The sequence below is a fragment of the Equus przewalskii genome, chromosome 7 (assembly GCF_037783145.1).
Source record: "Equus przewalskii isolate Varuska chromosome 7, EquPr2, whole genome shotgun sequence".
In the NCBI taxonomy this organism is placed as follows: domain Eukaryota; kingdom Metazoa; phylum Chordata; class Mammalia; order Perissodactyla; family Equidae; genus Equus; species Equus przewalskii.
In genome coordinates, this window is record NC_091837.1 from 14,451,846 (window position 1) to 14,472,633 (window position 20,788).

At 50.5% G+C, this 20,788-nt stretch overlaps 2 protein-coding genes across 9 annotated transcripts in view; one reads left to right on the plus strand and one right to left on the minus strand.

The window, feature by feature from the left end:
- LOC139084720 (mitotic-spindle organizing protein 2B) overlaps positions 1-4,722 on the plus strand; it is a 32,131-nt gene extending 27,409 nt beyond the window's left edge. For 3 of the 7 annotated variants that reach the window (XM_070628741.1, XM_070628740.1, XM_070628739.1), the window contains one exon: positions 4,462-4,722. In XM_070628741.1, the coding sequence (XP_070484842.1) occupies positions 4,462-4,619 (158 nt within the window). In that variant the 3' untranslated portion in view covers positions 4,620-4,722. Of the gene's footprint in view, positions 1-572; positions 753-2,390; positions 2,794-4,461 lie in introns of those variants that run through there. The other 4 variants (XM_070628735.1, XM_070628736.1, XM_070628738.1 and 1 more) reach the window with 2 other exon arrangements.
- A 758-nt stretch (positions 4,723-5,480) lies between these two features.
- Positions 5,481-20,104, minus strand: LOC103546021 (tubulin alpha-3 chain-like). 2 transcript variants are annotated; one of them, XM_070628732.1, is made up of 5 exons: positions 19,718-20,104; positions 9,803-10,025; positions 8,781-8,929; positions 7,786-8,466; positions 5,481-5,866 (listed from the first exon to the last, which is right to left on the minus strand). In XM_070628732.1, exons 1-5 carry the CDS (start codon positions 20,087-20,089, stop codon positions 5,570-5,572), a joined length of 1,722 nt encoding a protein of 573 aa, XP_070484833.1. In that variant the 5' UTR covers positions 20,090-20,104; the 3' UTR covers positions 5,481-5,569. The 2 variants fall into 2 exon arrangements, with proteins under 2 accessions (XP_070484833.1, XP_070484834.1); XM_070628733.1 differs by lacking the exon at positions 19,718-20,104 and adding an exon at positions 18,901-19,558.
- Positions 20,105-20,788: the final 684 nt, after the last annotated feature.

Genomic DNA, 20,788 nt, shown 5'->3' on the forward strand with positions numbered 1-20,788 from the left:
CAGGGAAGTGCTCAGAGAGCCGGGCAGGCAGAAGCCTTTCTCCCACCCCCTCACCTGGACCCCGCTTGGCCCAGGCCTTGCTGAGGAGTCTGGCCAGCTGAGTTTCCCTCCTTGGATGCAGGTCGGGAGTCAGCCTGGCAGCCCTTGACTGCCCTAGACACTCGGGTTCAGAGGCCGGAGTGGCAGAGCGCTGGGCTCAAGTGTGAGGGGCCTCATCATTCTCCAGAGTGAAGATTGGGGCATGGTGAACAGGTGCTGGTGACCAGGTGTCACCGTGGAGTTCCACCTACATCCTCCCTGTGTCCCTTCTGCTCCCAGAGGCTGTCAGAAACTCTCTGACATGCAGCCGGACCTCCTGGGCTGGCTCCTTGGCCAGAAGCACAGGGCTCTTACAGACACCCCGAGAAGGGCTGACGTTCGGGTGGAGGGCAGGCCGGGCCCATGTGATTGGGAGTGCCAGGGCCCTTGGGTTCCTGCGTCCCCTGTCCCATGAGGCCCTGGGCACTCGAGTACAGGCCTCCCCACTGACCCACGCTCTGTCTGCTCTCTCTGTGTCTCTCTCTGACCTCCAGAGGCCTCCTCTCTCTCTGCCAAGAACTGTAGCCCCCCTGCAAGGCCCTCCTTTTCCTGGGTCCCACCACCTGCGGCCTCTGCGGTTCTGCTCCACGGCCCCGCTGCCCCGCACTCGCCTCTCTCTCCCGGGCCCCCCGGGTCCCTCCGGTTCTCTTGCTGCCCGTTCTCTCCTTTTACAGGTTGCGTTTATTGGTTTATCTCTGGGGGTTGTGCTCTTGTTTCCATGGAAACTGCCGTGGCCCCCAGAAAGCCTGAGCAGCTTCGAGCTGCAAGGGCAGGACCCTGCGGGCCATCCCTGCCATCAGCTTAGAGACTGAGAACAGGATTTCATGGCTCACTTTATTAGAGACAATCCGCAGTCCTTCTAGAATGGGACCAACACCCCCGTCCCCAGAGGTTAACTCTGCTGGGTGAGACTTGTGCTCTGTAGAGGTTCCCCCACCCCAGAGGAGGACAGTAGACCGAGGGGCAGGGAAGGGGCAGCATGGCATGCTCTGGAGAGCAAAGCCCTGGGTGTGAGAAACAGCTTGGCCTCTGAGATGCTGTCGGCCACCCGGGGGGGCAGCCTGGAGGATACACTGTGACTCTTCTCTGTCTGGTTCCTGAGCTGGGATACCTGCCAGGTGTTTCCAGGGGTGTGTGAGGGAGGGCCTGAGATCCCACAGGTGCTCTGGCTTTGCCCTCCTTCACGCCCCTCCCCCACCGGGGGGGGGTGGACTAGAGGCTGGGCTGAGGAATCGATGGCTGAGTTTCCAGGGGGAGGGAGAAACTGGGAACAGAGCCCTCCTCCCTTGAGGGGTGTTGGGGCTCACTTCTCAGGACTCTGGGTACCAGGCCGGCTGTCAGTGCTGGGGTGCAGTGGGACTGCGAGATGGACATGCTCTTGGTCCAGGGAGGGAGATGGCTAGACAAACCGACAGTAACAGAGACGAGAAGAGGCCAGTGCAGCGGGCCTTGCTGGAGCAGTAAGGGTTAAGCAGGCCGGGGGGCCCTCTGGGCCAGCTCCAGTCTCCTTGCCCTACAGCCCTGCAGGTGGGGTGGTGGGAGGATGCTGAGCAGGGAAGGGCAGGTGGGGAGGCTGATGCAGAGTGTGGATGCAGCCCATTGGTGGGAGGAGGGCCTGAGCTGGGGGTGTGGGAAGAGGGAGAGAGCAGAGGGTCAGGAGGTGTGCTGTGGGAATGGTGCTGGGAGCACTGGCATAGAGGGGTTGGGAGGGTCAGAGGGGGCTCTGAGGGAGGTGGGGAGGAAGCCCCGAGCATGGGGACAGGAGTGGAGCCCTGGGCTCCATGGGGTCGTTTTCTCCTCAAGTGCTCAGGCCTTGGGTCCTGCTGGGCTGGGTGGCCAGCGGCCAGCATACCAGGACACAGAGGCCCTGGGGAGATGCCTGGTGGGGGTTAGGGCAGCCCGGGGAAGCGTTTGATGGGGAGGTGGTGGAGGGGAGTGGGGCCTCTGACAGGCCATGCCAGCAATGCGCTGTGGCCGAGAGACAGAGCCCACCGCACAAGACAGGTCTCTGAGGCCCCATGTCACAGCATCTGTGCATAGAGACCTTCTGGCCATCTCATTAATGGCAGGATCTGGGGTGGAGAGTTGTCAGAGCGAGGCAAATGTGGGGACCATGGTGGCCAGGAGGATGAGGGGGTTTGGGCTGTTGGCCCTCACTAGCGTTACGTTTCCCACAGAATCAGGGTGTGGAGTTGCTCCAGTCCAAGGGCTGGAGTCCCACTGAGGGGCCTGACTTTGTTCCTGACCCCTGGCCATCGAGGTGGCCTGTGGGGACTATCACCGATAAGCTCTCTCATTTCTGCCTTTTCCAGAAGAAAAAGGGGAAGTAGAAGACCCCTGGAAACACAGTGGGGGAATGCTTCTCATGGGGAGGATGTGGGGTCACTGAAGAAAAGTTACATTCAGTTGAGTGTTCCCTGTTGAAGTTTAGGGAAGCTATATGTTTTAGAAAGATGTCCCTCCAAGACGGGTGAGATGAGCTTGGGCGTAGAAGCCGTGAGCCGCACATGGAGCTGCACTGTCTGATGCGGGAGCCACAGGCCCCGGGGCTGGTGCTGGGCATGTGGATGCCCACCACGTGCCCAGATGCCAAGGGATGGGCACACAGAGGGGATGTCACACCTCACGGGTAATTCTTATACTGATCCCATGTGCAAATGACTATATATATATATATATATATATATGCTTTTTGAAGTAAAAATTACACATTTGGCTCGTATCTCATTTCCATTGACAGCGCTGCTCCATTCACGATAACGCTTCTCCCAAAACACCGCATCAGGGCTGTGTACACGCATGCAGGGAGGGGGTCACTGGGCACACCCATGAGGGAGAACACCGTCCCAAGAAGTGGAGGCTCAGTTTAGGGTTAAAAGTGCACATGTACATGTCCTTGGTGTACGTCGGTCTGTCATTATGTCTGTAATGTGTTCTGGAAGCACTGATTAAGCCCCTACTGTGTGCCTGGCCAGAGAGGGCAGCAGTACTGGCTGGTAGGTACAGACCTTCTGGTGGGCTCTCTAGCCAGGCAATGGACTGCTCTGGCCACCCACTTGCCCTGGCTATTACCCTGTCACCCGGCCTTGAAGATGTCAGGTTGGCCTGCTGTGCTGCCATGCTCGAATGCAGTGTGCTCCTTCAGCAGGGCTGTCATGTCCCCAGTGGGTAGGCTGCAAAGACCCCCTGCTCTCTGAGGAAGAACTTTCCAGAAACTCTCGTAAGAAGGTCTGTCCTATCCCTGCAGGCATCCTGGGGAGAATTCAGTTGTCAGTATTAGCATGAAAGTGAATTTGATTTCCTTCTGGAGGTGCCAGGTTCTGCAGAGTCTCAAAGGCAGATGCCTCCGCTGGCTCAAGGTGACAAATGGTGACATTGAAGTGACCTAAAGTAAGGCCCCTGAGAACCTTCCTTGAGTCTTTCCTCCAAGAATTCACAATGCCCCATTGCAGGCTCTTTGACTGAGAACCTGGATGGAGGCTGGGGTCACGCAGGGCACCCGTACCCTGATCAGAGCCTGCAGGGCAGACCCTGCCAGGCCAGAGCAGAGGAGAATCCTGGCTGGGGCAGGCCCAAGGGGGAGGGACTGGGACCCAGCAGGCGAGCCTATTCCCGGGCACATTTGTCCTCATGGAGTCCTCTCAGTCTCACTGATGCTGTCAACCCCCTGAGCCCAGGGCAGCTACTCCTTTAATCCAGCTCTGGCCCCGGCGTGGCTGGAGATCTTCCCAGCTGTCTTCACAGAGAATAAAGTCAGCAAGGGATAAATCAAGGAGGGTCTGGACCCATGGGCTCCGTCTGTGGAGCCTCTCTCTGAGCGTGACGACCTAGTGGTCAGGGCAGGCTCGGGAGGTCGAGGCTCGGCAGGAGCCAGGAATGACCCTGGGAACAGGAAGCTTGACCACTGAATGTTTGCAGAATACAGGGAGGGCGCAAAACATGAGAAAGAGCTTTCTAGATCAAATCTAAAGGCCTGACTTCTGTGCTCAATGACTGATGTGTTTCCTGATCGGTTCAGATGCAGGCCGCAGGCTGTCTAGAGGGGAGAGTGCCTGGGGGCAGGGCCGCTAGCAGTCATGGCTAGCTGCGTAGGCTTTCCAGGGCAGGAGTCAACAGGCTGAGCTTCCCTTCCCCGAAATTGACCACTAGAACTTTCCCCATCACTCCTGACACTGCCCCTGTCCTAGGAGGGCCTCCTGTACTCTGCCGAGGACTCCTCTTGGAGGACTCAGGACTCAGGGCTGACATAGGGTCCCTGGCTGAAAGGACCGTGACAGAAACGCACTCAACGTAAACGTCGCTTAGAGAACACAAACACAGGAGGTGTGCTGCGACTGTGGAACTTGCCCTGGTTCCTGACCGTGCTGTTCTCCGTCTGCTCAGGGAGAAACAAAGGCAGCAGTGCTCTCGGTGGAGGCCCAGCGTTGGCAGAACGTGGCGGCCGGGAAGGGTCCAGCCAGAGGATGCCCCGCCAGCCCAGTGCTACCAGGCTGCCCAAGGGGGGCGCACCGGGGAAGAGCCCCACTCGGGGCAGCACCTGAGATGGGCAGAGACTCCTGCCGCCCTACTCTGGGCTCCCCAGCCCCCTCACAGAGTCTCTGTGTGGTTTCCTCCAGCTGGTAATAAACCTTTTTGAAAAGCTGAGAGTCTGTTCAAGACGTTCTCTATCACCTGTTGAATATGGTAAGGCACAAAGATGTAGAATTAGTTCTGTCGCTGGTCCTGGTTATGCTACAGCTGCACTAACCAAGTGACTTAAGCCAGTGGCTTCCCCCTCCAGGACCTCACGTTCGGGTCTGAGAAAATATCCGTATTACCAGGTCTCATAAACACATCAACACGTTTTGCTTAAAGTGAAAAGTACGATGCTTTTACTGAGACCATGGATGTGAGGACAAAGATGAATTTTGTTGTAACCTACAGCTTCTAACCTTCTGAGGGTCATAAATACCATGGAAAATTTCTAAAAAAACCCTTTTCCCCAAAAATTTCCTGACCTTACACATCTGACTGACAGTTTTAGGATTTGGTGAACACCCCAAACTTGCACGGACCTCAGATTTTAAAACTCCAGTTCAAACTTTTATACTTTAGTCCACATGTGCCATCAATGGAGAAGTGTGAAAACTAGCAAATTCAAGTGAAAAACCTAACTCAGTTTTCCTAGAATTTAGTAAATCTTCATGCTTTGAAAGCTTGGATTGCAAATATTGACTGTTTCGCCCCGGGTCATGTCACGTAAGCAGTGGCTCCTTACAGATGTAGGTGGCACTCCGCCCACTCCAGCAGGGCAGCCCTGTGCAGCCCTGACCAGCCTTCCATGTGGCCATCAGGCTCTGGGGTCCTACCCACTCCTGTGCGCAGACGAGTGTGTCCCAGCCGAGCACCACAGCAGACAGAGGTTTAACACAGACACTTTAATACGTAAGCGTATCATAATGTTACAGCGGGGCAAGGACACAAAGGGAGGCTGCCAGCCACACTCTCCCACTCAGTATTCTTCCCCTTCTTCGGCCTCGGCTTCCACGGAGTCCACGCCCACCTCTTCGTAGTCCTTCTCCAGCGCTGCCAGGTCCTCCCGGGCCTCAGAGAACTCTCCTTCCTCCATGCCTTCCCCCACGTACCAGTGCACAAAGGCTCGCTTTGCGTACATGAGATCGAACTTATGGTCCAGGCGGGCCCAGGCCTCGGCGATGGCGGTGGTGTTGCTCAGCATGCACACTGCCCGCTGCACCTTGGCCAGGTCTCCCCCGGGCACAACCGTGGGGGGCTGGTAGTTGATGCCCACCTGCCAGAGAAGGGGAAGAGAGCACTCTGTGAAGCTTCTGTCAAACCCAGAAATGGAGGCTGAATCATGGAAACAGAAAACGCACAGGTCCCCTCTGGCGACCCAGGAGAAGACTCGGTTCACCCTATAGTCTGAGCCCTTCTTGGTGCCAGGCGAGGTGCCAGGCAAGGTGCCAGGAGAGCAGGGTGCTGGTTTCCAGACAAGGAAAACAGGAAAAGAGGAGCCTGAGTCAGCCACCCTGGCTGGGTCCCAAGCTGCCTGAAGGGCTATGTCCCAGCAACTGTGATGTGTGATCAGTGCGCAGGTAACAGCAACGTCTTCCTTCTGAAAAGGGACACTGCCCTGGATTCTTCATACGCTATTATCTCCACAGGCTTCAACGAGATGGGGATTAAATTGTGGCTGAAGCCTCTTCCACCCAGTAGATTCAGAGCACACAGCTGTGGTTGTATCACGAGGGAAGATCATACCCCCTGCTTTCCCACCAAATGAGCCAGCCTGTGCAGAGCAGGTGACAGGTACATTGTCAGAGGTCCTAGGACTGCTGCTCCCACTGCACCAGGAGGTGGCCTATGCGTGTGCTAAGGAGGAGGAAGGAGGTGATATTCTAGGGCTGGGACCAAAGGGGAGGCATTCCGAGTACAGGACCCAAAGGATGACGTGCTCAGAGATCTGGCAGCAGCACACAGGGTCAGCTGGAGCCCGGGTCAGCAAACATTGTCTGTAAGGGCGAGACCCTGCATAGTCTAGGCTGGGTGGGCCACGTGGTCTGTTACAGCTCCTCAGTTCTGTCTGCAGCAAAAGCAGCCACAATACACCAGTGAGCAGGTGTGGCTGTGTTCACATGGAACATAATTACAGAAGCAGGCGGTTGGTCCACCCACCATGCGGACTCCTGAACTAGAGGAGGAGGACCAGAGGAGGAAGCCTAGTTCAGAATCCACTGCAGCAGGCCCAGCAGGAGCAGGGAGGGTCTGGGCTGGCAGAGGAGACATGAAAAGGCTCAGGAAGCACAGTCCTGAGGGAAATCATCCACAGGGTTCAGTGACCCAGGACTGGACAAAGCTGGAGAGCGACAGCAAGGTGTCCATCCCGTCTCCAATGGAAGGTGGGGACAAACTGTGGTCTGAGGCAAACTCAGGCCAGAATTTCTAGGCTTCCCAAGAGAGAAATAAAGATGTTGCCATTTTCTTCACAAAAGATTCATGATAGGGGCTGGCCCCGTGGCCGAGTGGTTAAGTTCGCGCGCTCCGCTGCAGGTGGCCCAGTGTTTCGTTGGTTCGAATCCTGGGCGCGGACATGGCACTGCTCATCGGACCACGCTGAGGCAGCGTCCCACATGCCACAACTAGAAGGACCCACAACGAAGAATATACAACTATGTACAGGGGGCTTTGGGGAGAAAAAGGAAAAAATAAAATCTTTAAAAAAAAATAAAAAAAATTAAAAAAAAAAAAAAAAAAAAAGATTCATGATAGTTTTTCTTTAAATCCAACACTGCACAGGACATTGAAATTGGATGTAGTTTCTACCCTTATGGAATGAAGGAAGATTCAGTGACGGCAATCAATTGATAGTAATTCCCCAGAGAACCAGAAGAATTACCGAAATGCCCTGACAATGCCCACATTTCCCAGTCCAACCTACATTTCCCACACTAATTCTACCACCCAGAAAAGGGAACAAAAGTCCTTCAAAAGATTTTGTTAAAAAAATGTACTCTCACCACAGATCTACAGTATGATAACTCAGGAAGGAAGTTCAAAAGATGCCATTGAATAAATGATCACTGTGGTCCCCTAAGTTATGACCAAGAGCCAAGCTGTCAGGGAACAGGGGAACTCTGCAAAGTGGCAGCGTTCTATGCCAGGGTCTGCTGCTTGCCAACAGGGAGACCCACTCCCCATCACCAGTCCTACCTTAAATCCAGTCGGACACCAATCCACAAACTGGATGGTGCGCTTGGTCTTGATGGTGGCAATGGCCGCGTTGACATCTTTCGGGACCACGTCGCCCCTGTACAACATGCAGCAGGCCATGTACTTGCCATGGCGAGGGTCACACTTGACCATCTGGTTGGCCGGCTCGAAGCAGGCATTGGTGATCTCGGCCACGGACAGCTGCTCATGGTAGGCCTTCTCGGCTGAGATAACCGGGGCGTAGGTGGCCAGCGGGAAGTGGATGCGGGGGTACGGGACCAGGTTGGTCTGGAATTCCGTCAAGTCCACATTCAGGGCCCCATCGAACCGCAGGGAGGCCGTGATGGAGGACACGATCTGTCCGATCAGACGATTGAGGTTGGTGTATGTGGGCCGCTCAATATCCAGGTTGCGCCGACATATGTCGTAGATGGCTTCGTTGTCCACCATGAAGGCACAATCAGAATGTTCCAGGGTCGTGTGAGTGGTCAGGATGGAGTTGTAGGGCTCCACCACGGCCGTGGAAACCTGGGGGGCTGGGTAAATGGCAAATTCGAGCTTGGACTTCTTGCCATAGTCCACGGAGAGCCGCTCCATGAGCAGAGACGCAAACCCAGAGCCGGTGCCGCCCCCGAAGCTGTGGAAGATGAGGAAGCCCTGCAGCCCCGTGCACAGATCCGCCTGAGAGAAAGCAGAGGACGTGAGCCAGCGCCCAGGAGAAGCCACACCACCAACCTCCAACCCGCCACGGTCACTTCTCTTCACATGCGAGATCACACGATTCACACCTCCACAGTGAACACGCATCACACTTAGAGGCAAAGCAGAGCAGACGGAAAGCTGCATGGATGCACCGCAGCCACACTGCAGAGTAAGACTGTGGATTCATGACTCTGGCCTCGGTTTCTCCCAAAATGTCCTCCCGGTCACAATCCAAGGCCTACCCTCCCGTCCAGGACAAGGTCCACAGGAAGCCTTGTCAGAGCTCTTCTTACCAGTTTGCGGATCCGGTCCAGGACCAGGTCGACGATCTCCTTGCCGATGGTGTAATGGCCTCTGGCGTAATTATTGGCCGCGTCTTCCTTCCCGGTGATCAGCTGCTCCGGGTGGAAGAGCTGCCTGTAGGTCCCTGTGCGCACTTCATCTGCAAAGAGGACACAGGGGCCGCGAGTCTTTAAGGTCTATTGTTAACTCACCAGAGTGGGCAGATTCGGGGGCCGTTCCATTCTCCTAACTACACGCTGTTCCTTGTAGGTCAGCAGCATCAGTGCCTCACAGGGAACGTCTCTAATACACAGACCACAACTGCACACTACGGCTCCAGGAGAGAAGAGTCAACTCATGGTACCAATGTCAGTGTGACTGCTTCCCAAAGAAGGGAGTAGAGCCCCCACACCCAACACAGGCCGTTCTACACGTGCGTGTTTTTCATACCCGCAGTACAGCCAAGGGTACAATTTAAAAATCCCTTACATACTAGACAGTCCCCAGCATGGCTTTTGCTGCGCTATGTGGCCTGGGTCTCACAGACTTTAGGGTGACATTCTGTCATCCCCTGGGTGGCCACTGAAAGGGGCTCTCTTTGCAGCTCTCCTTGGAAACTACCTCAGACTTCTAATCTGGAGGAACCCAACGAATGTTCTATACTCACCTTTCTATGCCTAAGATGCAGGTCAAGACTTGTGCACCAGCCTGAGGGAGTACACAGCATACCATTGCCCGGGCACCCTGCAGACAGGGTCTACATGACCACCTAACCGGGGCGGAGGTGGCCACCAGTGGATCTGTCACCAGCCCATCTTCCTGCTGGCCAACCTTACAGGAGGTTTTCCTAATTAGGAGCCTGAGTCTCACAGACACTTCAAGAACTAACCCTCCAATTTCTCCACTAACATGGCGATGGGCATACACTTGTACGTCTATCCTTTCTGCAGAGGGATTCAAAGGAGCTCATGTGGGGCTTTAGCTAGGCTCTCCTACCCTCCCAGGACAGCCATCTGAGTGCCCGAGAACCTACCGACCACGGTGGGCTCCAGGTCCACAAACACAGCTCTGGGCACATGCTTGCCAGCCCCAGTCTCACTGAAGAATGTGTTGAACGAGTCATCCCCACCGCCGATGGTTTTGTCACTTGGCATCTGACCATCAGGTTGAATTCCATGTTCAAGGCAGTACAATTCCCAGCAGGCATTGCCGATCTGGACCCCCGCCTGCCCCACATGGATAGAGATGCACTCACGCTGGAAACCAGAAAATAAACATGAGACTCTCGTCTTCAAGGCAATCGGCACTCTATGGCATGCAGAACATACGTATGTACTTCTGAGTGTCTAAGGCTTTCTCAAACCTTATTTCCCACAAGGCTTATGTGACCATTTTTAGGCGAAACTACATGCTCTAAACCACCCTAGCTACAAAACACCACAGTTAGCCCCAGATTCTGTGTGTTTGTTACTATACAAAAATTAGGTTATTTTAAAATTTGGGAGCCCCGTAATGTCAATAGTAAACTCCAAATTATGGCTAGTCACTTAATTTTCTGAAGCATATAGCAGTTTTTGACTGTGTCCTGACCAAGGAATAAGGTAAAGGGTGATGGAGTCGGGGAAGGAAAAGTGGACTAGGACATGGGTCACCATGGCCCAAGCACTGTGGTCACTGTGTGTGTCTCCCACTAGGTCTATCCTCTGTTGCTCTCCATCCAGCTCTGGGCTCCCAGGGGCTGACCCATGTGGACTGCATCAAAGGGCTGCCCTGCCCTCTGGCTTCCACTTGCTTTGGCCAGTGTCAGGCAGCAGCAAGAGAGTGGGAGGTCAGAAGAAAGTGTGGGCAGGGTGCTTCCTCCCTGACCAACTGCCATGGGTTGCTGGAGTCCCCTTACCAAGGCCACAACTCTCAGCAGTCAGTGCTCCTCATGAAGTTACCCTGTCAACTTCCAGTGACCACTCCCTCCCCTCACCGCTTCAAGCCTAGGTGATGGCTCCCAGACATCACACATGCTGGGATACTGACTGCCCTTTGGTGTTTTCCTGAAATTCTGCCCATTCCTTTATGAATAGTTCCTTTCTAAAGATGCTCCACAAAGTACCTATTTCTGAAAGTACCACCTCTTTCCTGCTGGGAACCTTAGTGTACGGACACTAACCACTTGTTCAGCTGCAGACACATCATCCTTATAATACAGAGAGAAACTCAAATGAAATTCGAGGTGTCCCGCCACCCTAAATTCTAATGCCCAACCCCAAGAACTTGAAGTCCTGTTGTCTTCTATACAAGCACCAAATCTCAGAGTCGTCAGGGCATCAAAGATCGACATAATGCAGCAATCCCTCCACAGCATCCCAGAAAGAAGCACTGAGTTCCAGAAAGAACCTCTGCAGTGACGAGGAACTCACTCCTCCAGAGGAAAAATTCATCAACACTCTGGGAAGTGCTTTGGAATCCAGCCAACCACACCATTTTCAAATCCATATTACTCGTTTTGCCTCACTTAAATCCAGACACCCAGTATGTCACAGGATGTGTTTCCCAGGAGGCCTGACGTGGCATTCCACTCCCTCAGCCCCCGTGTGATCAGTCAGCTCTGTGACCTGGGAAATCTCCAATTTCTTCATTTACAAAATGAGGGCTGGGGAGCTAAGGGGTCTGAAGGCCGGTTCCATCTGACGATCTAACCAAGACACTAACCTAAGCAGTCAGGAAACTCATCCCTAGCTTTCAACAGAAAGCCTTAATTATAAATTCATCACCAACCTCACCTGGATCATTAAAGTTTACATTTCTTTAGTCAGCTGTATCTCCTCTCTGGAAAAATTATTTATTTATTTATTTACTTATTTATTTATTTTTAAAGATTGGTATCTCAGCTAACATCTGTTGCCAATTCCTCTTTTTTTTTTTTTGCTTCTCCCCAAAGCCCCCCAGTACATAGTTGTGATACCAACCCCAATATCAGTTTTCCTGCATTAAACCCAGCATATACGTGGTTAAAACCAAAATACTCATTCCCTGCTTACTCCCTGGCTTCCTGGCTCCAGAATCCACTAACCTCCATGGAGACAAACACCACCAAGGACAAGCACCTGGATTCATTATCTCTTCCCAACAAAGAGATACAGGCTGATGGGAAAGCTGCTGACCAGCAAGGTCACGGGCTCCCTCCTCTCTGCAAGTAGTCTCAAGGCCAAAGACAGGCTGATGGAGAAGCTCTGGCCAGCAAAGCCATATGCTCACCCTCCCCTATCTAGAACCCCAAATAAAAACCCTTCCTTTTAGTTTTTCGGGGAGTTTGGGATTTCAGCGTTAGCTGCCCTCTCTCCTTCCTCAGCGCTTTGCATTAATAAAATTCCTACTTTCTTCCACTACACCTCATGTCAGAGATTGGCTTGCTGCACAACTGGTGAGCTAACTCACTTCAGGTTCGATATCAGTTGTATATTCTAGTTGCAGATCCTTGTAGTTGTACTATGTGGGACACTGCCTCAGCACAGCCTGGTGAGTGGTGCCATGTCCAGGATCTGAACCAGTGAAACCCTGGACCACCAAAGCGGAGCATGCAAACTTAACCACTCAGCCATGGGGCCAGCCCTTGAAAAAATTATTTAAAATTCCTCTGATCTTTTCAAACTCCACACCAACTCCTCTCTTCATAGTCTTGGAAGGCGACCTTGTTCCGTTCCTACCCAGAAGATTCACCTTCCTGCCACCCAATGTGCAAACAGACTCTCTGCTCTCCTCCTTCCTTTACAGGGAAGCTGTGCTCCCTCCTGGGAATGACCCCTGGTTTCCCCTGATGCCCTACGCAGCAACGGTCCTCAGAGTGATCACAGCGCAGTTCCCAGGCACTGGGGGTCCACAGACCTCTCCAGGGAGCACAGAGATACAAGCATTTCATAGCAGGACTATAAGGTCCCTGGTCCTTTCACCGTGCTGACATTTGCACCGATGGTGCCCAATCAAAGGTGGACACAAGTGCTGGCACCTGAGCCCAAATCAAGATAGCAGCACCAGACTGCACCAGTGATCACTGGATTCTTCACCCCTATGCGCTCAGAGTAAAAAGAAAAGAAAAAGCCAGTTTCACTTAAGAATGTCCTTGACGGAGGAGTGACGTCAGCATCATCGCAGAGTGAACTTGCCTAGGACTCTCTCCCTTCCAACAAAAATGGGCTTCCATACTCCAACAGAGGACACCCTAACACAACACAAAAACGTTGGAGAGACATGGAACTATACAACGGAGGGCAGAGAGGCCAGAGCCCCCCTTGAGGAGCTGGAACAGGGTAAGAGAGAACTTCACTCCCTCCTCTAAAGACTGCAATTCACAACCATGGGAGGCACGATGAGGGAAAGTACGGGGGAGGGGACGTTCATTCAGGGGATCAAGAAGGACTCCCTAGGGTCCTTGTAGCCTAGAAGGTAGCCCTCGAATGGGGCAAAAGCTTTGGTAGGGGGTGGCGGGGGGGAGTTTGCCTTCATGAAGCCAACACCCCAGGAGACCAGATAGCTAGAGCAGAGCGAGAAAGCCCAGAGAGCACGCAGAAGAAAGCCCCCCTTCCCCCTCTCACCCTACAACTGCTCCACTACCTGAGATCTCAGCTGACGACAGAGGGCTCAGCATACCCAGCTCTCAACCCCCAGCCAGTGGCATTAGGTGGTAACTGCAACCAAATAATATCAGAATGCGTAAGACCGACCCACCTCTAGCAACATCAGTCACTACATCAAATCTCCAGACCAGAGAGAAAACAAGCACCCAGAATTCAGGTCTGAGGACACAGAAATATGTAATCTAAATGATGATGAATTCAAAATAGCTATCATCAGAAAACTAAAGGACATAAAAGAGAATGTATAGAAACAACTCAACGAGTTCAGGAGCTACTTCACAAAAGAGATTGCAACTATAATGAAAAATCAATTAGAAATATTAGAGATGAAAGACACAATGGGAGAGATAAAACAAAATATGGATTCCCTGAGTGCTTGAGTGGACATCATAGAGGAGCATGTCAGCATAATCAAAGATAGACATGTTGAAATGCTCCAGACAGAGGAGAGATATCTAAGACTAAAAAAAAAAATGAAGAAAGTCTCCGAGGAATATCCGACTCAATGAGGAAATGCAACATAAGAATTATAGGTATTCAAGAAGGAGAAGAGAAAGAGAATGGAACAGAAAGCATGTTCAAAGAAATAATAGCAGAGAACTTCCCAAACCTAGGGAAAGAGAGGGAAATCCATGTGGAAGAGGCTTCCAGATCTCCTAGATTTGTCAATGCAAAAAGACCTACTGCAAGGTATATAGAAGTAAAACTAGCAAAAATGAATGACAAAAAGAATACTAAGGGCAGCAAGGCAGAAGAAAATAACCTACAAAGGAACCCCTATCAGGCTTTCAGTGGATTTCTCTGCAGAAACCTTACAAGCTAGGAGAGAATGGAACAACATATTCAAATCTTTAAAAGACAAAAATCTTCAGCCAAGAATACTCTATCCAGCAAAAATATCATTCAGATCTGAGGGAGACATAAAAACTTTCCCAGACAAACAAAAGCTAAGGGACTCGTAGCCACGAGATGACCCCCACCCCTCCCCAAGAAATCCTCAAGAAGGCCCTCATACCTGAGCGGGGAAAAAAGGGAGAAAGGGGTCATAAAACACAGCATAAGGAGATAAACAGGTAGACCGAATCAGAATAGGACAGCAAATACTCAAGTATAGCATTAAGCTAAAGGGAAGGAAAACACCAAAAACAAAGATAACCCTGTCATTTTAACCACAAACTCACAACACAAGATGGAATAAGAAATGAGAAAAACAACTTAGGAGGGGAGGAGGAAAGGGACTGAATTGGTTTAGAATAAGGAAATAAGAGGCCATCAGAAAATGGACTATCTTAACACAAGATTCTGAATACAAACCTAAGGGTAACAACTAAACAAAAAAGCAGAACAGAGACACAAATAATAAATAAGGAGAAAACAAAGAAACACATCATTAAAAAACTAGATAATTCAATGGGTAGACCAAAACACACAGGATGAGAAACAAAAGAAATGCAGGAAAACCAGAAAACGAGGAATAAAATGACAACATTAAGCCCTCATACATCAATAATCACCCTAAACATAGATGGATTGAATTCTCCAATAAAAAGACACAGAGCGGCAAGATGGATTAAAGAACAGGACCCAACAATTTGTTGCCTCCAGGAAACACATCTCAGCTCCAATGACAAACACAGGCTCAGAGTGAAGGGATGGAAGACAACACTCCAAGCTAACTGGCAAACAAAAGAAAGCAGATGTCGCAATACTTATATCAGACAAAGTAGACTTCAAGATAAGACAGGCAAAGAGAGACAAAGAGGGGCAGTATATAAAAAGGGACACTCCATCAAGAAGAAAAAGCACTTATAAATATCTATGCACCCAACACAGGAGCACCAAAGTTCATAAAGCAACTATTAACAAACCTAAAAGAAGATATTAATAACAACACAATAATAGTAGGGGACCTCAACACCCCACTCACATCAATGGATAGATCATCCAGACAGAAAATCAACAAGGAAACAGTGGAATGAAATAAAAAGCTAAACCAGTTGGACTTAATAGAGGTATGTAGAACACTCCATCCAAAAACAGCAGACTACACATTCTTCTCAAGTGCACACGGAACATTCTCAAGGATAGACCATATGTTGGGAAACAAGGCAAGCATCAATAAATTTAAGAAAATTGAAATAATAATAAGCATATTTTCCTATCACAATGCTGTAAAACTAGAAGTTAATTACAAGAAAAAAGCTGAGAAAGGGACAAAGATGTGGAGACTAAACAACATGCTATTAAACAAGCAATGGATTACTGAAGAAATTAAAGGAGAAATGAAAAAATATCTGGAGACAAATGAAAATGAAAACTCATATGGGATGCAGCAAAGGCCATGTTAAGAGAGAAATTCATCGCAATACAGGCACAGCTTAACAAACAAGAAAAATCCCAAATAAGCAATCTCAAATTTAAAAGAGGCAGTCGAAAGGATCAACGAAACAAAGAGCTTGAAAGAAAGATAAATAAAATTGACAAACCCCTAGTCAGGCTTACAAAGAAAAAGAGAAAGCTCAGATAAACAAAATTAGAAATAACAGAGGAGAAATAACAACAGACACCAAAGAAATACAACGGATTATAAGAGAATACTATGAAAAACTATATGCCAACAAAATGGATAATCTAGAGGAAATGGTAAGTTCTTAGACTCTTACAGCCTCCCAAAGCTGAATCAAGAAGAAACAGACAATCTGAATAAACCAATCACAAGGAAAGAGATTGAAACAGTAATCAAAAGCATCCCAAAGAATAAAAGCCCAGGATCTGATGGCCTCCCTGGGGTATTTTACCAAACTTTCAGAGACAATTTAATACCTATCCTTCTCAAGCTATTCCAAAAAATTAGGGAAGATGGAACACTTTTTAACACATTCTACGAGGCCACCATCACTCTGATACCAAACCCTGACAAGGACAACACAAAAAAGGAAATCTACAGGCCAATATCGCTGATGAACATAGATGCAAAAATCCTCAACAAAATTTTGGCAACCTGAATTCAGCAATACATCAAAAGAATCATACATCATGATCAAGTGGGATTCATACCAGGGACACAGGGATGGTTCAACATATGCAAATCAATCAACATGATACACCACATCAACAAATTGAGGAATAAAAACCACATGATCATCTCAATAGATGCACAGAAAGCATTTGACAACATCCAACAACCATTTATGATAAAAACTCTTAACAAAATGGGGATAGAAGAAAATTACCTCAACATAATAAAGGCCATACATACAAAACCAAGCCAACATCATACCCAATGGGCAAAAACTGAGCACCAGCCCCCTGAAAACAGGAACAAGACAAGGATGCCCACTATCACCAGTCTTATTCAACATAGTACTGGAGGTTTTGGCCAGAGAAGTTAGGCAAGAGAAAGGAATAAAAGGAATCCAAAAAAGGAGGGAAGAAGTGAAACTCGTGCTGTTTGCAGACAACATGATCTTATAAACAGAAAACCCCAAAGAATCCATTGGAAAACTAAGAGAAATAATTAACCACTACAGTAAAGTTGCAGGGTACAAAACCAACTTACAAAAATCAGTTGCTTTTCTATACTCCAATAACGAACTTACAGAAAGAGAACTCAAAAATACAATTCCATTTACAATAGCAACTAAAAGAATAGAGCACCTAGGAATAAATTTAACCAAGGAGGTAAAGGACTTATACAATGAAAACTATAAGACATTATTGAAAGAAATTGATAATGACATAAAGAGATGGAAAGAGAAATTCCATGCACATGGAGTGGAAAAATAAACATAGTTAAACTGTCCATACTACCCAAAGCAATCTAAGATTCAATGTAATCCCAATCAGTTCCCAATGACATTCTTCACAGAACTAGAACAAAGAACCCTAAAATTCATATGGGGCAACCAAAGACCCCGAATTGCTAAGGCAATCCTAAGAGAAAAAGAACAAAGCTGGAGGTATCACAATCCCTGACTTCAAAATGTACTACAGAGGCTGGCCCGGTGGCGCAGTGGTTAAGTGCGCACATTCCACTTCGGCGGCCCAGAGTTCGCCGGTTCGGATCCCGGGTGCGGACATAGCACCACTTGGCAAGCCATGCTGTGGTAGGTGTCCCACATATAAAGTAGAGGAAGATGGGCACGGATGTTAGCTCAGGGCCAGTCTTCCTCAGCAAAAAGAGGAGGATTGGCAGCAGTTAGCTCGGGTCTAAGCTTCCTCAAAAAAAAAAAGTACTACAAATCCACAGTGAGCAAAACAGCATGGTACTGGTATAAAAAGAGGCACACAGATCAATGGAACAGAACTGAAAGCCCAGAAATAAAACCGCACATCTATGGACAGCTAATCTTCGAGAAAGGTGCCAAGAACATACAATGGAGAAAAGACAGTCGCTTCAATAAATGGTGTTGGGAAAACTGGACAGCCACATGCAAAAGAATGAATGCAGACCATTATCTCACGCCATACACAAAAATAAACTCTAAATGGATCAAAGACTTGAAGATAAGTCCTGAAACCATAAAATTCCTGGAAGATAATATAGGTAGTAGACTCTTTGACATCGAACCAAAAAGGATCTTTTTGAATACCATGTCTTCTCAGATAAGGAAAACAAAAGAAAAAATAAACAAGTGGGAGTTCATCAAAGAGCTTCTGCAAGGCAAAAGAAACTAGAATCAAAACAAAGAGACAATCCACCAACTGGAAGAAAATATTTGCAAATCATATATCTGACAAGGGGTTAATCTCCATAATATAAAAGGAACTTCCACAACTGAACAATAAAAAAACCACCTGACCAAAAAATGGGCAACGGATACGAACAGACATTTTTCTAAAGAATATATGCAAATGGCCAATAAGCACATGCAAAGATGTTCAACATCACTAATCATCAGGGAAATGCAAATCAAAGTTACACTAAGATACCACCTTACACCTGTTAAAGTGGCTATAATCTCTAAGACTAAAAACAACAAATGTTGGAGAGGGTGTGGAGAGGAGACGCTCATACACTGCTGGTGGGAAAGCAAACTGGTGCAGCCACTATGGAAAACAGTATGGAGATTCCTCAAAAAACTAAAAATAGAACTACCATACGACCCAGCCATCCCACTACTGGGTATCTACCCATCAATTTGAAATCAACAATCCAAAGTAACATATGTGCCCCCATGTTCATTGCAGAGCTATTCACAATAGCCAAGACATGGAAACAATCCACGTGCCTATCCGCTGATGATTGGATAAAGAACATGTAGTCTATATATACAATGGAACACTACTCAGCCATAAAAAATACAAATTCATCCCATCCGCAAGAAGACGGAAGGACCTGGAGGGAATTATGCTAAGTGAAATAAGCCAGCTGAGAAAGACAAACACGAGATGATTTCACTCATATGTGGAATATAAACAAACACATGGACAAAGAAAACAGTTCAGTGGCTACCAGGACAAGGGGAGTGGGGGCTGGGCACAGGGGGTGAAGGGGAGCACTTACGTGGTGACAGACAAGAAACTGAAACTTCACAATGATGTAAACTACTATGAATTCAAAAACAAAAATGTCCTTAATCAAGCAAAAAAGACGATCAATTGTATTAAATCTCTACCCCGGAGAACTGGGACAGAACGGAGAGCAGAGACGCAGCACCCGTGCACACGCTGAGACGCGGTCTCAGGAAGCAGCACTGGGGCAGTTGTTGGAGTCGCCAGCTGAACTAGCTGCTTTTCCGTGGAAGCTGGATTTTACGTGAAAGAACTGACCGCCGTGGCGATTCAGGCTTCCATGTGCGTTATCTGCGTTAACGCGTTGCTTGAAAGTATTCGTGAATTGTCTCGGTCTGAATTTCTAGCGTGACCCACACCCACAGACACGACCCACAAACACCAGCCCTGGGGTCCTCGGGAACGCTCCGCCGTGGAGGGAGGCCCCGGGACCGCCCCCCCCAGCCTGCGGGACCCCACGCCCTCGTCCTCTCGGAGCCGAGTCCAGGCCGGGCAACGACCCGCGGCCGCCGTGGCCGCTGACCACCGATTTCCGGAGCCGGCCGCACCGCGACCCCTTCACCGGACCCCCCACGCCGGGGTCCCACTGCCCCTGCCGCCCCCGGAGGAGGAGCCCGTTCCAGGCCCAGGCCTCGCGGCCCCGCGCCAGCACTCAGCTCCCCGCAGCCCGGGCCTCCCCGATCTCCGCCCCTCCCCGCCAACGGCCGCGGGCCCGGGTCCCCCGCCTTCCCGACTGCGCGTCCACGGGGCCACAGCGCCCGGGCCCCCAAAGCCAGCGCCACCGGCGCCCCTCTCAGGCCAGGCCTCACCATGGTGAGCTCCCAGCCGCCGCCGCCGCTCCTCGACGTCAACCGCTCCTCGACGTCAACCGCCGCAGCGGAAGGGCAGCCCGCCGCCGCCCTGCGGCCATTGGTTCCGAGCGCCTGGGGGCGGACCGACGCCAGGATTCCTGCTTTCCATTGGCTGTTGCTCCACGCGCGACGTGAGGCGCTTTCTGATTGGGTGCAGGTTTGGCGGGAAGGTTGAGGGTCACCGAAGGTGGAGGGAGGGCCGGGCGTTGGGTGCGGGGGGCGGGCGGCGGGTCCTCGGACCTTAGGTTGGAGTGGCCACAGCGCCCCCTGGGGGGCGCACAGGACGTTAGCAATCCAGTGAGGCCCCCCAACCTTCTGCTGCCATCCCATCGCCCCATGCCCTAGGCCCCCTCGCTTCCCAACTCCTTATTGGGATCTTTGCAAACGTGCCTGCCCATCATCTACCCAAAGTCTGCCCCCTCTTTCTTGTCCACCCCTCTCCGGTGCTGGAGAGCCTTTCCCGTCCAGCACCCAGGAACCGGGCAGGATTTGATCACTTCTTTAAGGAGGAGTGGGATTCCTCATTAAGGGAACGGGGAGGGTACGACGCTGCAGCCCTCCCACCCCCAAGAGCTGGGTTGGGGCACAGTGTCCCTTTTGGAGAACTTTGGAACGGTCACCGATTCCTCCATTCCATAAAGGGGGACTGAACTTTCTTTGGGATCCAATGTGTATATACTTCTGGGAAAAGCAGGGGAGGAGGAAGCCAGGCGGACCCCAGCTCAGCACCAGAACGCAGCACTCGGTTCTGGCGACTCCTTAGTGGATGTTCAAGGAGACACTTAGCTTCTCCTTCTTAGAGGAGAGTGGGGACCTGACCCCTGCACTGGGACACACCAGATGGGCCTTGGGGAGCCTCTGAACGGTGCCATCAGGTCTGCCGGTAGAAAGACGGCTTTGGGAGTAGGCAGGAGGGTTGGAGGGAGGTCGGCAGAGAGCCAGGGAAACCAGGAGAAACCCTCGCTGCTGCTTCTCCCTGGGAGCGGATCCTTCTGTCTCAGTCAGCTTGGGCTGCCATAGCGAAACACC